Source organism: Paramacrobiotus metropolitanus, unplaced genomic scaffold (assembly GCF_019649055.1).
Source record: "Paramacrobiotus metropolitanus isolate TYO unplaced genomic scaffold, Prichtersi_v1.0 Parri_scaffold0000093, whole genome shotgun sequence".
Classification (NCBI taxonomy): domain Eukaryota; kingdom Metazoa; phylum Tardigrada; class Eutardigrada; order Parachela; family Macrobiotidae; genus Paramacrobiotus; species Paramacrobiotus metropolitanus.
This window is the reverse complement of record NW_026570313.1, coordinates 548,797-566,864: the sequence shown is the minus strand read 5'-3', so window position 1 is coordinate 566,864 and position 18,068 is coordinate 548,797. Positions and strand designations below refer to the sequence as shown.

At 46.3% G+C, this 18,068-nt stretch overlaps 1 protein-coding gene across 1 annotated transcript; it reads left to right on the top strand.

The window, feature by feature from the left end:
- Nucleotides 1–1,239, top strand: LOC129596651 (uncharacterized). The gene is made up of 3 exons (XM_055493985.1): nt 1–103; nt 279–1,028; nt 1,098–1,239. The coding sequence occupies exons 2-3, from the start codon at nt 352–354 to the stop codon at nt 1,237–1,239; spliced, it is 819 nt and encodes a 272-aa protein (XP_055349960.1). The 5' UTR covers nt 1–103; nt 279–351.
- The last annotated feature ends 16,829 nt before the right edge of the window (nt 1,240–18,068 follow it).

Genomic DNA, 18,068 nt, shown 5'->3' with positions numbered 1-18,068 from the left:
TTCAGTTGGTATCAAAGTGCTCAGGTTGCATCAACGACAGATTCAAAATCTTTTAAAATTTATGTTTGTGACTTTGTCAAATGGACCGTGAAGATGCTTACTGGTAAATCCGGTTGAAAGAAGTAGAAAAGGGTTCTGCTATAAATCCGATAAATTTAATTTGACGGGTATTGATAACTAGCCGGGAGCCCAGATAAGGGAGCGTAATATAAGGGGAGCCCATATAAGGCAGTATTCGAAGTATCCATTTTAAGCCAGAAAATTCATTTGTACTGCAGAGTGTGCAAAGTGTGGCGCCAGCTTCTCTCCGACAATCGTGCCCGCCAGCACGTCATCATCGATAGCACGGAAATGTCCCTGCAGGAACTGCTAGTTATGCCGACTGCCGATGACAACTACAGCTTCACCTGGGGTTTGAATGAGGCTGTAACGAAAGAAACCGTCAGCCTGACGCTGATCGATACGTACACCACCGACGCCAACGAGAGCACTCAGAGCACCAATTTGCTCACGCTGACGAAAATTGTGGTGGCGCTCTTGACGGCCAAGAAGATCCAGCTGCCCTATATCGTCCTCTGCGATGGCTTCACACGCCAGGCTATTACGACACCGCACCTCAACGACTTGGCGGCACATGCCCACGGAGTGTGGCGTTGCGTCCATTTAGCCGAACTCGGCCCCGTTTGTCATCGGCTGGCCCTGCTGAATTACACCGTGGACGATATGGCCACCGTTTCGAATATGATTACTCTATTTCCTCTTAATTTCCCCCGAACGGAAGCCGGTTTCACCTGTGGAGTCTACCATCCAGCTTCCAACCGCAAAACTCCTGTTGAAATATTCTACTTAGTGCTGCAGTCTGCGGATGGTGAAGCCGGAATGCTTCGGCAGTTTCTCTTGGCGGCGGAGGAGAGCTGCCCTCCGCTTGACCCGACCACGTACGATCGAGTACGCGTCATTCATCGCCGTTGGGTGGACAATTTACAGTATCCTGATCAGTGGTACTGCATTCGACGCTTCCTTCAGCTGTAGGTTTGCGAGAATCAGCTAAATCTGCGCCGGCTCTTAAGCAATTTAACGTCGTGCTCTTTTTGCAGGTACAGCAGTTTCCGTCCGGATGGCAGTGAGCACGATTGGACGGATGTTGATCTCAGGCTGTTGGACGTGTCCAGTCTGACGCAGCTAGCTGTGTCCGCAATTGACGGGCATTTTGACGGGAATTTCGGCGTAGAGCAATGAACGCGCCGCAATATACAGATGCTGCAATAGATGTTTTTCATCGTATTTAATAAAGTTGCTGACGGGCGAGAATTTGGTCCAACCGACAGACTCATGGAAGGCGGAACGCGTTCAACGCCATTCAACAAAGCCAACTCTAACGCCATTGGATGTGACAAATAAGCTGCAATTCTCGAATATCTTTTGGTCACCAGTGGGAGGGTGAGACGCAGCAACGCTTTTTTCACTGCGATGTTTTATCCTTAATTTATTGCATTTTTTCGACCATATCAATTGGGCGTTTTTAAATTTTGCTTTGGCTTTTCAGCTGAATCTGCCAAAGTATAACTTGTAGCGACTGCAGTAAAATAGCATAATTAATAATTATAGCTTGCAATACCGTAGAAACAGTGTGTATCCTGAAGCGGGATTGCGTGTGTATCCTGATGGCTACCAACAGTTGAATGCACTGTCACTCGAATGAGTCGACCTACCTAAATTCTTCTTCGAATTTTGCTGAATTTCGGCCACCTGTCTATATCTATACTTCTCTTTTGTTACAGGCAACGAAACTCTGTAAAAGGTGCATGCTCTGGCAGTCTGACTTGTTACGGCTTTAGCTTGTATTTCTTTCGCTCTAAATGATATTGTTGGCAGTTTGGTACTCTAATGCTAGATCCAGAATGGATCCAGAGACAGAGACAGAAACAGAATGTATCCTGTGGAAGCGAGCGATACGATCTGGATCGCGAGCTATGCGGAAACACAAACGTCGCACCGTAAATCGCTGACTTTTTTATATTGAAAAGTCTGGAGACCAGATAATCAACAAGTGATCGGCGCAGCTCGATCGTAAAACGTAGAACCCATTCAACAGTGTGTAACACTGTGCAGCACGTGCTAAGCCGCGCCCACTAGCCAATCAGAGCGAGACACAACACAGACACGTAATCCAGCTGGCGTAGCGTCGCGGACGTGAACGCTAGTGAACCCCCGCTCACAGTACAGTTGGTGAAACACACGTTTTATGTCACATGAAATAAAACTGGCGCGGTAAAAACTCATTTTAACTAGTTTATTCCCGCGCAAGCGTACGTATGGTTATGTGAACCGGCCATTGCCGAAAACTGGCATAAATACAGGACTGCCGGTATTGCTTGTTATACGTGCTTCGAAGCCATTAAATTTTTATTCGTACTGACGCTGTCATGGATACCATTTCATCGTATATTTTCCGTCGCCCTGCACCCAGTCCTTGTGTAATCAACAACGGGAACACGGTGCTGGTTAAACGCGACAACGACGAATGGTGGCTGGGATACGTGCAGAATATTGATGGCGACCTCATGTTCATTGACTTTGACTGCAGCACGGAGCCCGCCAGCTGGATTCATTCACGGCATGTCCGTGCGCAACGCTTTCTCAATGAGGACTACGCGACATGGAATTCAATAGACGAGAAAGTGGCCGCCAGCGGCAGCTGCGGTATGCAGGTGGCGCTGCGCAACCGGCGTGCGGAATGGAATGAAGATGTCCCGAGCGGACGAAGTGCACATCTTCCGTCCGGCCAACGGTGCAATATAGACAGAGATTGTGGGGTGGTTGCGTACTCGTGAAGGTACGTATACCGGTACTTAAAATGGAGCACTTAAAGTTTTTGGAGATAGTTCGCTACTTCGATTTCATGCTGGCTGTCAGCTGGCAGTTATTCGTGAAAAAATGATGGCGAAAAATTATTAACACGAAATCCTAAAGCGGCAGCCACTGCACTACACATAGCGCAGCCAATAAATTCGTATTTTTCACTGTATCTTTACGCAACCCATCTGCCTTGCTTGTACTCTGTCATTCTGCTGAAAAATGAACTTTTTCTGAGGAGAGTCGCTGACGCTGTGGACAGTTAACTTGAGACCGTACGGCAAAATAGCAGTGTTTCTGGTATCACTTATTACCTATATATTATTATGGATTACTGGCATTTTACTGCAGATAGTGAAATTGTTTTAGACAATGACGGACGGATTGGAAATGTGGTCTATCCGGTTCTAGTCGAAATTCTTATCAATTTCGACATGCATTCTCAAGCACGTATGAAAAGGTCAGTAATAACTGCATGAATGGAAATAATAAAAATTTTTTCTTACGAATGCTCACTTTTTGTTAATCTATATTCTACTTTATACTTTACTGTTGTCGCTTTTGCATTCCTTACTGAATCTTTTCTGTTGCTTCTGCGAACTACGTATCAGAGTGTACCAATCATGGCTTAAGCAAGAAATGTAGGCAGTATCTTATAAATTTATAAATTAATCAACCTCTGTTACATTAAAATATAACAAAGATGAACATTCTGGATTACAGAGTGTGTACAGTGTGGCGCGACCTTATGTCCGATAATCGTGCCCGTTACCACGTCACCATCGACAGCTCCAGCGTGAACTTGAAGGAATTCTCAACGTATATCTGCGATCACACGTACAGCTTCACCTGGGGACTGAACCAGGCCGTAACCGACCAAACCAGGAGTCTGACGTTGCTCGATAAGTATACACCAAACAGCAGCAATCTGTCCCCACTGAGGAAAGTGGTGGTGGGACTATTAGCCGCCAAGAAAATACAGCTGCGCTACATAGTACTCTGCAATGGCCGCACACGCTATGGCATCAAAATACCCTACCCGAACAATTCGGCGGCCCACGCCGATGTTGAATGGCGCTGCATTAATTTATCCAACCTTGCCACCATTTGTCGTCGGTTGGTATTGCGCAATTATGCCGTGGAGGATATGGCCCCCATGTTGAATATGCTGTCGCTGTTCCTTCGGGGCCAGTTTCCACGCGAGGAAGCCGGTTTCTCCCGCGGGCTCTACCACTATCCAGCTACCAATAGAAAAACCCCCGTTGTGATATCTTCTTTACTGCTGCACTCCGCTGATGGGAATGCCGGAATGCTTCGGCAGTTTCTCTTAGCGGCGGAGATGAGCTGCGCTCCGATTGACGCGACGGTCTACGATCGTGTACGCTCCATTCATCGCCGCTGGCTGGACAGACTACAGTATCCCGACGATTGGCATCACGTTCGACGCTTCCTGCAATTGTACGCTGGCAAAAACAGATTGTTGTACCATTTTATCGCTGTAACGCTTTTTTATAGGTACAGCGGTTTCCGCCCAGATGGCAGCACACGGGATTGGACGAATGCCGATTTAAGACTGCTTGATGTGTCCAGCCTAACGAAACTAGCCGTGTCCGCCATTGACGGGCATTTTGACGAACAGTTTTCCGTTTCACAGTGAAGTGACTGAACATGCCGCAAAATACAGATTGGCCGTAACAGCCGTGTTTCTTCGTATTTATTAATGGTGGTGGCGAGCCGAAATTTGCTCAAACCGACAGACTTATGGAAGACGAAGGAGCGCTTAGCGCCCTGCATCCAAATCAACTCCGATACCACTGAATGGGAAAGACTAGAAGCAATTCTTAAACATGTATCACAGCCAATGGGAGAATTGGAACCAGAAATTTTTTTCACTGCATTTGCATTATTTTATTGTTATTTTATCATTTTTTTTCAACTATGGCAGGAAGACGCTTTTCGATTTTAATCTGGTTTTTCAATTAAAAGCTGTCCAAGTGCGGCAAGTAGCAACGATTGTGTACGGTAAATAACACAAGCATAATTATGGTTTGCGCTTTGCTTTACCGTAGAGATCGCGTATTCTGGAACGGGTCTTTGCCTGTCGGCCTTTCGCCTGCTTGACTTTAGAACTTGCTTATTGAACCGCTATGACAGTTATTTCATAAACTGGCAGTAAGGGTGCTCAAATACCCTGCATAAAAGACTAATTTATAAATGCGCTTTCCTTTGAACTCCCCTTTAACCAACCTTTCTTTTTACTCTCGTTCTTTTTACTCAGTTTGCACTTACATGACGATACTAGTACTTACTAAAGATGAAGTTATTGTTATGAAGTTTTTATCTTTATCCAGTTCCTTTTGACTCCATATATGCTTCTCTAAAGCGTTTACGATAAAACAGGTTGGCATGGTAGTTCCGTAATTATCGAGGAAGACCCCTAGGGTTACAATGTTTCACGGGATGGGCTCCGATTACGGGGGGGGGGCTCATATTCGATAATTACTTTAAAAGTCAAGCATCTAATTCTAAAGTCAAGCATGCGTCTTTACAAAAAGAATGAAACCTAAGAAAACGAATTTCAGTAGCACGTAAGACAGTTAGTGCAAACTGTTTTGTGAAGAGTGACCCTTTAATAGTAGAACATGTTAGAACAATCTGAATAGTAAAAAGAAAAGTTATAACAAATACTTTTTTATGCTATCCGGCGGAAAGTAAAAGCGGCACGTACGATGTGGACGATACACAGGTGCACGTCATTGTGACAGTAGATTCAAACTCAACGGGCTCCATATTCAAAGGAGACGAAAGTCTGTGATAATAGAATTTAATTTCTTTCACTTCAAGTAAACGACTGATAAAATTTAATAATCTCGTACTCGTGTACTTTCAGACAGTTCATACGCCATACATTTAATGCACGCCGGATCCGGTTAAAAAGAACATCATTTTTGACAGTACTGTATTGATAATATTACCTCGCTATGTAAGGAGATATCTTAGATACTCAAGACTACGAGCATCGCCAGCTTGTAGCAAAATCCATTTTCCGACCTCTTTCATGAGCATCTTGAATGAACTATCTAGCCCAGATGAGCACACCCGGATTCTCCTTCTAACTTTGCGGAACTGCGGCCAACCTTCTTTTTGTGCAAATTGACCAATTCACATAAAGGACGGACTAGCATACTATTGGTCGATTGTCACGTGGTCGCTTGCCTAATATCGTCCAGCAGGTGTAGATTGTACAGACCGCTGCTGCATTTGTTGTGTATTTCACTGCTTTCCCTTATTTTGCTGATCTTAAAAAGTGGTGTGAAATTTTTTTAATTGGCTAAGTGGCCTGATAGCTACATATTTTTTGGAAATTTCGCCAGGGAATTTTCTCTTCAATACAGACTATGTAGAGAAACACAGGCCTAATTCTTCAACAGCTGAGTTTCGTCGCGCAGTTTTGCTTGCATAATGGTGGATTTGTTTTTCTGGCTGCAGCAGATTTCGAAACGCAGGATGCCTATTCAGCTGTGCTATCGTTATCTTTGAGAAAAGCCCCAGGAAAATCCACAAAAATGTATGCGTAGTCGCGTACGCGGACGATTTTCCATGAACAGTAGGGAAGCAATGGAACGAAAGTCAAACACCAGCATACAGTGGATGTTTTCTGGGCCTTGCACATCGCCACTCTGCACGCACAGTGGCACACCGAGCCATACACAACGGTTTTTCTAAGAAAAAACAAAAAATGAGAGCAAGTTTTGCTTAAGCTTCTACATTTTGATTATTATAATGTTTTTGTAATTCGTGAAAATATTTCCGTTCAGCTGTGATCCTACCTTTTTGTTTGACAACTGCTCAGCCAGCATGATCCGTGCTGGTAGACGCACTTGAATCTTCTCGCGAATGATCTGTTTGGCTGACTCCACACATATTAATTTTTTGGTCGAAACTAGCGACTGAGTAGATAAAGCGCAGTAAAAAAAACATTTTTTATGAGATAATATTCAGATTCCTACGATTTTCACCTAGTCATTTGTGTCGAAAGCAATGCTGTAACTGAAATTAATGAATGTTGTACACAGCGATCTACACCTGCTGAAAATGCGAGAGGGAAACCACGTGACTAGCTTACCACGTGGTTTAATGTGTGAATTGGTCAATTGATGGAAGTTAACGGAGCTTTTTATCTCCCTGGGCCTTACCCGTCAGTAGCAAGAATCTACTAATTACCGCATTATTTGAAACCGATCAGATAATCAACCAAAGCCGTATCTTTATCTGCAGTTGCCAGGTTGCCAGGAAGAAGAGAGTAGAGACTTGGCTGCAAAGTGGAATTAAATTGCCGTATAACTGCGGAGGATTCATTATTATTGAAGGTACATCGAGCAGTCGATTATCGCATTTTCTTCAAACTGACGCTGTCATGGATACTATTCCATCGTATATTTTCCGTCGCCTTGCATCCAGCCCTTATGTATTCAACAACGGGAACACGGTGCTGGTTGAACGCGACAACGACGAATGGTGGCTGGGATACGTGCAGGACATTGATGGCGACCTCATGTTCATTGATTTCGACTCCAATACGGAGCTCGCCAGCTGGATCCAGTCTCGGCATGTCCGTGCGCAACGCTTCCTCAATGATGACTACGCGATGTGGAAGTCGATAGACGAAAAAGTAGCCGCCACCGGCAGCTGTCTCGTGCAGGTGGCGCTGCGCAGCACCCTTAACGGACCACACGTCTTCCGCCCAGCCCGTCTGCTGACACGGATCGATTTGGTACAGGGGATACAGGGCCAGTTTTACGTCAGGCTACACCACGGGGCCGCGCCCCAGTTTATGGTGGTGCACTTGTGGCAGATTGCCGCCAATACGGATCAGACGGTGACTGAACCGCCACTGCATAACCACACTCGGGGACTATACTACCGCAAGTTCACGGTTCCCTTCCCGAATGCTCACCTGGTTAGGAAACTGGACATGGGGGCCATCCGGAGATGCGTTGGCCAGGCCGGATTAGATCCGCCCACGGTGTTACCGGGATGGAGACACGGCCGGGCGATTTGTAACAACTTTGTTTCCGAGCGACTCTTCATCACGATTGCCGGCGATGCTCTACATTTTGTCTGCGCCCAGCTCTTTGCTAGCCATCCGAATGAGCGTGCGGAATGGAATGACGACATTTTTGTACAAGCGTGTACGAGCTGCTATCCCGATCCGTCGCTGCTACATTTCCCCAGACATGGACGGGGAAATTGGCGACGTTCCGCATCGGGTTCTGGTTGAGATTTTTTGCAGCTTGGATCTGCACAATCAAGCCTACATGAAAAGGTGACATTAACGTCCAATGTATCTATAATTTTGATGAAGCGTTCAAGTGATCAGAGGCGTCTATGGCATTCGTATTCTTGTCCTGATGTTTTCATATTATTCTCTTTCTGATTTTGGTGTTGTACATAATTTTTTCGACCTTTTGATTGTTCCAGATCCTGATTTACTCAGCAGATCCAGTGTAACCAAATATTTAGATGGTTGGCACAACATGTCGTTTGACGACCCTGATCACAAATTTATTATAAAGGGAATCGCATTTATGTTTCCCATTGCTGAGAACGCGGTAGTAATAGAGTTATTGATTGTATGCCTTCCTTAATGTAATTCCTTAAAGTACCGACCACTCCGAGCGAAAAACTTTCATACTGTTATTCACCAGTAGGCGCTGCACGGTTAGAGCCGGCAAGCCGAATACAGTCACATTATAGTATTTCAGCCAAGCAGCTTTCTCTGAACTGATTTAATTTTTTAAAAATTAATCTATCTAAAAAAAGCGGTTTTGCAGGCACTCTTTTAGTCATAAACTGAAACGACGATCAAGACAGGGAAGAATGACATAAGCCTCTTGGCAGACAGAACCTTTGGCAAAAATTTTGGTATGACCTAATAGCATTTCAAGTTGCTCTGCGCATGTTCCATCCTGCTTGAGATCCGGCATCCGTATTCAACCCGCATAATGCAGGACGACCCTCTGACCCGTTGACCTGAAATTCCTTGGGCAAAATTTGTGCAAATAGAGCGTTAATGCATATACATAAAAGGTTTGCTTCGTCAACTCTCTTCAAACGCTACAGTCAGCAATTACGTTTCAGCAAAGATACCTAAACTGCTTCACAGTGGATGATTGATTATTGCTAAAGAAATATATTTAAGAGTAGTCTCGATTTTCGCTCTTTTCTTCTAACCAACACTGTCATGGACATTATTCCATACTTTTTCCGGCGCCCCAAGCAGAGCCCGCGAGAAATCAGCTATGGGAACACGGTGTTAGTTAAGCGGGACAACGGTGAACGATGGCTGGGATATGTGCAGGACATTGATGGTGACCGCATGCTGATTGATTTCGACTGTGCTATGGTTTCCCCCGGCTGGATTAACTCGTGTGACGTCCGCGCACAGCGCTTTTTGAGTGAGTTCTACGACAAGCCATGGTACTCGATGCATATGGACCAGCAGATGGTCGCCACCGGCAACTATCTTCTGCAGGTGGCGCTGCGCCGTACCAAGGACGGGCCGCATGTTTTCCACTCGGCTCGTTTGCTGACAAGGACGGCGACACTGGGCCTATTTTGTGTCCGGCTGGACCACGCGACAACGCCCCAGGTCGTCGTGGTGCATCTGTGGCAGATTGCCGTCAACATGGAAGAGGCGCTCGATGAACCGCCTCTGCTGAACAGAACTAGGATTGTACTACCGCAAGTTCAGTGTTCCCTTCAGCAACGTTCAACTGATTAGGAGCCTGGATGCGAAGATCATACGTAAATGCTTGTGCAACGCCGCACGCACTCCGGTCCGTGTTTCAGACGTGGTTGACGGTGGGGGCGGTTATTACATAGGCAACGAGCTGGTTGCTTGCCGCGCTTTCGTTCGGATCGCTGGCGATGCTCTACATTTTGTCTGTGCCCAGTTCCCTGACCCTCATCCTACACTGTGTGCGGCATGGGATGAAGATACCCTCATACGCGAGTGTACACTATTAAATCCCGTTCCGGCGCCACTCGGCAGCAATATAATGGAGGTGCCTCAGGACGTGCGCAGTTTCGGTATGTTGAACATTTGCCGCAAATTCGAATGGCATCTTCAATACGGCACCCACCACCAGTTTCGTGGAAATCGATACTACGTGGTTATCAGTTGACTCACTACACGGGATTATACCCATGCAGAATTAATATTTTTTTTAAATTCAGAGGCAATTACCGTAATGCTGCCTTTGTAGACAATGACGGATGGACTAACGATCGGGTATATCCGTTATTGAGCGACATTCTCATCGGTGTGGATTTGCATACCCAAGCTAAAGTGAAAAGGTAACGGCTAGTGCCGTCGTAAGTTATACTAAGAAACCATACTGTATATACTAAGGTCACTGTTTCATCGAGTCAGAAAGCAGGTTATAAGAGCTGGGGCGCGCGCCAGCAGTGCCAGTGAAAAAAAAATATTTTTTCCTAAATCAACAGTAGAAGTAGTTATACTTTTATTGCATAAAACAGGGGCACATTGTGAGTCAAAAACAAATTACTATAACAACAAAAGTTCAGTTGTTGTACTGCTGTAAATAACAGTTGTTGTAATATACCGTAATTATCGAATTTGAAGCACCCCCAAAATACAAGCCCCCCCGTAATTAGAGCCAACCCTTAAGGTCGTTTGAAAGTTATAACCCCCCCCCCGAAATAGAGGCCCATGGGCTTAATTAAATACCATAAAGCCCATGTTAAAAAATGCCAAAAAGCTGGGTTGAAAATCTAGGCCCCCCCCCCCCTAAATACAAGCCCATGCCCGTAATTGAAGCCCACCCCGTGGGTCATTTGAAATATTTGTGACCCTAGGCTTCTAATTCGATAATTACGGTATAGCGTGTAGGGAAGAATAATTCTTTCCGTGCGCACCATTTATTTTAGTATTCACTATTCATTACGTATGGAGAATGGCAGACTAACCATGGTTTGCAGGGTTTGCACACTGTGGCGACAGCTGCTGTCCGACAATCGTGTCCACCAACACGTTACCATCGATAGCTCCTTGGTGATTCGAAACGAAGGGTCCTTGTCGAGTTACGATGAGGTGTACAGCATTACCTGGGGCCTGAATCAGGCGGTAACTGGCCACACCGTCTGCCTGACGCTGCTCGATGCCATCAGCGCCACCAATCTGATCACCATGGTGAACGTAGTAGTGGCGCTGTTGGCCGCCAAGCAGCTGCGGCTACGCTACATCGTCATTCGTGATGGCCGCACAGGCGGTGGTATTGGATACGCATCGAACAGTTACGGCTGATCTGTTGATGCCGGCGACCGATTTGGCTGCGTAAATTTGGCCAGATTTATTGCCGTTTCTCATCGGCTGGTGCTGTGCAATTTTACCATCGAGGACATAGCCGACATTCATAGTATACGAGCTTTGTTTCCTTATGATGAATTTCCCAGCGGGAAGGAAGCCGGTTTGCGGGCATCCGTTACCAACCGGCAAATCCCCATTATAATTCCGCATTTACTGCTGCATTCCGCTGACGGACCTGCCAGTATACTCCGACAGTTTGTGTTAGCGGCGGAGAGGAGCTGTCCTTTGCCGGACCCGACCGTCTACGATCACGTACGCTCCGTTCATCGCCGCTGGTTGGACATTCTGCAGTATCCCGATCAGTGGCATCCCATTCGGCGCCTTCTGCAGCTGTACGTTGATCAAAACAGACTGCGCCGGTTTCCGTATAATTTTTATAATATTATGAAGTATACTATGCTAATATTATAATTACCAGTCTTTTGACAGTGTAATGGTTTTGCAGGTATAGTAGTTTTTGTCCAGATGGCAGTGTACACGACTGGACCGATGTGGACCTTCGACTGCTGGATATATCTACGCTGAATAAGCTGGCAGTAGCAGCCGTTGGTGCGCGCTTTGACATTCCACTATAATCACATCGCGGTAAAAGGTTTCGCTGTCCTGCTGCTCGAATCATCGGCATTATTATGTTTTCTCTTTTACTACAATACTATTTGTGAGTATTTGTGACTGGTTTAGCTGTTACCAAAAACCGATTCAAATTAAATAAATCCAAACACGCTTGAGTTAGAGCTGCTTCTACTTTAGAATAAACCTTTGATAGAGTATGGTAATTGTACAGTACTGCCACAAATGCACTAAAAATTTAATTTAAGATTTAAAATTTTAAGATTCTAAAGCTCGTCAAACACGGCTGATCTTCGGTAAGGAAAGGTTGCTATTGTCTTAGCAATGGCCAGCTCTCCGGCCGGCCTGTACTGTAGGTAGATATAGATATAGACCCAGCAAACGCAGTGACAATGCGACCTTCGAAATAGACGCGAAAAGCATGCTTTACATACAGGCACACCAGATGTAAGCCTGCTGCGTGTTCGGTTAGTTTTCTTCCCAATATGCCGTGCATACAGAGTTGGTCATTAACCTACTCTGTACAGTGACCTGCTCTGGCGCGGAAGCCAATGTAACCGTTACTCTGTGCACTGGATGCCGCGTCAGAAACCTTTTGATGCCAGAGGTAATAAGCCCCTTCAGTTGTGTGCAGCATACTGAACTTTAAGCACTTCCGCTCTACCGATTGTTTGTTGCCGTGCCAGTTCCAACTCGCTGATGCTGACTTTATATCGCTTTGAAGGCTACTGCGGAATAAACATGTGTCAATATCATCTTCTGCGATTCGAGACAGATTCAGCTTTTAGGTGAGAGGTTCAGCTTGACAGTAAGCCACTAGTGCACACAAGACTGTGATTGATTCCTGGGATCGAGAAATACCGGATTTCGGGCTCAGTTTATTCTTTCCATACACAGGAACAAAAACACCAAAACTTATGGTGAGTAACAGGGTCCGCATTTGTGGCCAGTCTGCAGTCATGCTACTGTCGTGGCAAGCTGGTCAAAACATGCACTCACCAAATCATAAATCATTACTTGCGTTTGAATAAAAACTGATATTGCTTGATCGTCCTAAAAATCTTATTCGCATTCTAAAAATCTTACTCAAAAGTTTGCTGTGTAATTGTTAATGACCAGGCTTGTGAGTCTTCAAGGTTTGCTTGCTCGTAAGACGAATCACCTAACCCAAGAGCCTAAAGGTCGTGGAGTTGCAGAGGTAGCACCGTTTCGCAGTTTTCCTTGTGCTGATTAATAGCTAATTTTGTGGTTTGATGATGGCAGAGTGCACTTTACACCAGTAAAAAAATCTGACAATAATCTATGACCTTTTTTACCTTAGCATTTGCTCAGTGTAAGGCGAAGCACTGATTACCCGCTATCGTATGCCCCATTTCTAACAAGATGATAAGCGAGGCAGGAATAGAGAGGCATGGCACCGAAACCTTGACACACTGACACTTTTGGCATGACATAACAGGGCTGTCCGTAGTCCCGCCCAAGATCACCCGCATTCACTTAGCATTACGCACGATCGACGACCTCCTGACCTTGTTGTGCTGAGTTTTCTTTAGCTAACTAATTTCTGATACCATCAAATTGCTCACTGATTACCAATACGTGAACATGGCGCCAGTATTCCGTAGGTAGAATCAGGCAGACAGATAACTACCCTTCCAGCACCAAGTCTGCATACACTCCTACGAGACGAGGAAGTCAGAGTGGGTGTCGCCCTTCGATTCGGACTTCCCGTGGTAGAAGAGCATCACTGCGCGAATTGCGGAAGCCTCGTGGAAGTAAATGGCCATCACGGTCTCTCCTGTTCAAGCAGCAAGGGGAGATGGTCACGTCATACCGAATTGAACAACGAAGTTAAACGCTCCTTGGAGACTGCGGGTTACCCTTGTCAGTCCGAACCGTCGGGCCTGTCAGGTAAAGAAAACAAACGTCCCGATGGTATGACTTTGATTCCTGTACGCGATGGGAATGCGGTTGTGTGGGATGCAACTTGCTGGGACACTGTAGCCGTCTCTCACGTGCACGCTAGTTCTTTGAAAGCCGGAAGTGTAGCGCAGATGGCAGAAGACTACAAGCGCCGGAAATACGCCTTCGTATAGGATTTGGGGTATCTTTTCTACGCTCTGGCCGTCGAGACACTTGGGACATTTGGATTGGCTTTCTCGGAGCTAATCCGTTTCGTCGGCAGCAAGATTCGTGTCATTACCGGAGAGCCTCGATCTACAGCCTTTTTGAGACAACGTTTAAGTTTAGCTGTAGTCAGAGGGAATGCAGCGGCTGTTTTGGGTACATTTAACGCACGTACTAAATTCACGAAAGACGCTAATGATTTTGGATGTTTTTTCAATGTTTAAAATTCGGAACTTTTATTAGTGTAAACCCGCGCAGGCGTATTCTTATATTTACCAATAATTTATTCGTACGACTACCGTACTACAATGCTGTAATAGAAACTGGATGGCGATTAACAATCATTGGCGAGTACAACTCGACACTGATTGGTGATAACAATTTACAGACAATAACTAGAGTGAAAATTTGATCGGTTCCACAAAACTGTGCTCTCAGTCAAAATTTATGCAACTAATAAATCTGTCTGCCTTGTCCTGTATTTGACTTACAACGAACAGCCAGTGCTTTTCTATTAAAACACAACCGACGCGAGAATATTATTGTTTATTAGATATTACAGTGATACAGTATCGTTTATTACTGTTAATATTATTGACTATTTAATGAAATCTGTCCATACAGTCGACAATCTCGTTGTCTTTATACCGACACCCACATGGACGATATTCCGGCATACTTCTTCCAGCTCCCAGTAAAGGGACCCCGCGAAATCAACTACGGGAACATAGTTCTAGTGGAGCGTGACAACGGTGAACGATGGCTAGGTTACGTGCAGGACATTGATGGCGACCTCATGCTCATTGATTTCGATTGCCGCACGGCCGCCGCCAGCTGGATCCATTCGCGGCATGTACGCGCGCAACGCTTCCTTAATGATGGCTACGCGACGTGGAAGCCAATAGATGAGGAAGTGGCCGCCACGGGCAGGTGTAGCGTGCAGGTGGCGCTGCGCAGAACCGCGGATGGACCGTACATTTTCCGTCCGGCCCATCTGCTAACACGGACGGCGGTACTGGGCCAGTGCTACGTTCGGCTGGACCACCCGACCGCACCCCAGTATGCGGTGGCGCATCTGTGGCAGGTTGCCGTCAATAGGGAGCAGACTCTTGATGAGCCGCCGCTGATGAACCAGACTCGCGGAATATACTATCGCAAGTTTATGGTTCCCTTCGAAAATGCTCAACTGATTAATAGGCTGGATGTGGAGGCCCTCCGGAAATGTGTTTTTAAAGCAGGAGTAAATCAGCCTACAGCGCGCGTTGACCTTAGTCGATTCTGTCGGGACTGTAATGTCTGGGTGGCATACCGATTCTTTGCCCGTATTACCGGCGATGTTCTGCATTTCATCTGCGCCCAGCTCTCCGGCAGACGTCCTCAGGATATTTCGGAATGGGATGACGACACTCTACTACAAGCATGTACGAGCTTTTATCCCACTCCATCACCGTTGGACGGCATAATGGATGATTCTCAGCAAGGGTTCATATACGGTACGTTCGGTATTTGTTGCAGAGTGTCTAAATTAACAGTATCCGGCTACTTCGGTTGACGACTTAAAGTTTTCATCCGTGTTAATTAGCAAACTTGGATGTTGCGTGCGCAAACGGTGTTCAGGCCGATCTGGTCGAAGAATGTCATAGAAAAATAATATAAAAAACGCGTTTGGCATTACGCAAAAATAACAGTATTAGTCATTGTGCAGGATTTTGGTATCCTGTATGGTTGTATCGGCACACTTCCCATAAGCTGAACTGCAGTTTACTCGTAGACCAAGACGGATGGATTGGTAACATGTTGCATCCGATTATGACCGACGTCCTCATCAATCTGGATCTCTACACTCAAGCTCGAGCAGAAAGGTTAACAGTTTTTGGCGTGACCGTCTCTAAGTGCTCGGTCATGCCAAAAAACCGAATACATCCAGGACATTTTTCTGGTTTTTGATTGTCTCAAAATCTTCGCTATTGCGGCTGCGTACAGAAATTAGGTCCTCACATTTATACAGATTGCAATGTGTATTAGGGTTTGTGCAATGTGGCGGCAGCTTTTAGTCGTCCAGCGTGCCGTCAGCCGGCATGTTACCATCGACAGTTCCATCGTGATTCTGGACGAACGGTCCCAACTGATTTGCGATGCTACCTATACATTCACCTGGCGTCTGCATCACGCCATAACCGACCGCACCGAAAGCCTGATGATGCTGGATAATGTCGATCGCACCAATTTGAAAACAGTGACGACACTGGTGGTCGCGCTACTGACCGCCAAGAAGATCCAGCTGCGCTACATCCTCATCCGCGATGGCCGTGCTCGGGGTGGTATTACGAATAAACCGGACCACCGGAGCGTAGGCCCACCACACGGCACCAATATGGCTGACGGCGTATGGCGCTGCGCCAACCTAACCCTTCTGACATCCGTCAGTCACCGGCTGGTTCTGCGCAATTACACCGTGGAGGATATGGTCAGCGTCGGGAATATGATCTCGGTGTTCCCTCATAACGATGATGACATCATACGACAGTTTGGCGGTTATATGGCGTCCACCAGGGAGTTACAAACTCACCGCCCCCTCCTGCTTATGATTCCCTATGTCATATTGCACACCGCTGAGGGAGTGGCCGGTGTGCTGCGGACGTTTCTCGCAGCGGCCGAGCGGAACTGTTCTCCCATTGGCCCAGCCGTCTACGATCGAGTACGGGCCATTCATCGTCGCTGGCGGGACAATCTGCAGTATCCCGATCACTGGCGTCTCCTTCGCGAATTCCTTCAACTGTAGGTTGGTTTAAATAGGCCCGTTACGTAATTTAAGACGGTATTATGGATGTGTAGGTACAGCGGTTTCCATCCGGATGGCTGTGCACGGGACTGGACGGATGTTGACCTTAGACTGCTGGATGTGACCAGCCTGACGAAACTGGCAGTGGCCGCCATTGACGCGCATTTTGAATTTGCGCAAACTTAGGAAAGAGAGGCTCAACGTCCTCGTAATACAATGTTTTGTGTAAGAAGAAAAGAAGCGTATTCACTCGTTCAAAGCATTGTCGCAACTGTCGTTACTCGCAAGTGTGATTGGCAAAGTTACAATTAACGATGTTAATGGGTTTTAATGTTAGCTGGAGCCTGGAGGTTGTGTGCTCCCGCTCTTTCCTTTCGCCTTCTGTAGCCAGTTACCTCAGTCTGCGCCGCTACGGCCGCTTAGAACAAAGCGGCCGCCGCCTTACACGCGCCGGCGCCGGCCGTTTGCACTCGGCACTGTTCCTGTGCCCGCACTTGGTTCTGCTTTTGGTTCTGCATATTTGCGTTTGCTCTGTCACTGCATTTCTGTTCATGTGCCTGCGAGTGATTTTTGTTCTTTACCGCCCACCACACCCTGCTGTTCTTTGTTGTTATTTCGCGTTGCTCAATAAAGGGGCCTTCGGTTGCGCAGGGCACGGATCGCGGTCGGTCGCCGACCTCCGGTCGGCCGGCTTCTCGCTGACCCACGGTCACCGCACACAGCCGCTCACGAGGGTACCAGTCGCTCCTAGATTTGATGTGTTCCTAGATTTGATGCGGCTACAGGGTATATGCTTGGGCGAATGTTTAAATATACAAAGGCTAAAGAAACTGTAATGGTGGAGCCACTGGAGCGTTACATATACGATTATAAAAAGTAATTCACCGCCAAAAATCACCAGTAGCCTAAACTGCAATTGCTTCTGACAGCATATTGCGCAAACAGGTGCAACTGTTTTCGAAGCCAGTGCTAGCGCCTAGCGATTTGTGCGCAATGATTGTTGTTTTGACTTTTGTTTGCCTGATTTACTAATAAATCTATGCACCGCAGACAGAGTTTTTAGGCCTACTTTGTGATAATGCAATCGAAAGAGGTGCAAGTACTATGTACGTAAAGCGCTTCCGTAACGTAATGCAGTTATGTCCGTAGTTCGTACTTCGCTGCTGTTCTTACGGGAAACATTGCTGCTGAATGGTTTGCCAAAAGAGAGGCTCGCTACTCAGTGACAGTTTGGCAAAACAATTAATAACAATTTGGCACAACAGTTAATAACAGTTTGGCACAACAGTTCAGTGTTCTTGAATCTTGAGTACGCCTGGAAGATTATAACATTCAGCCATT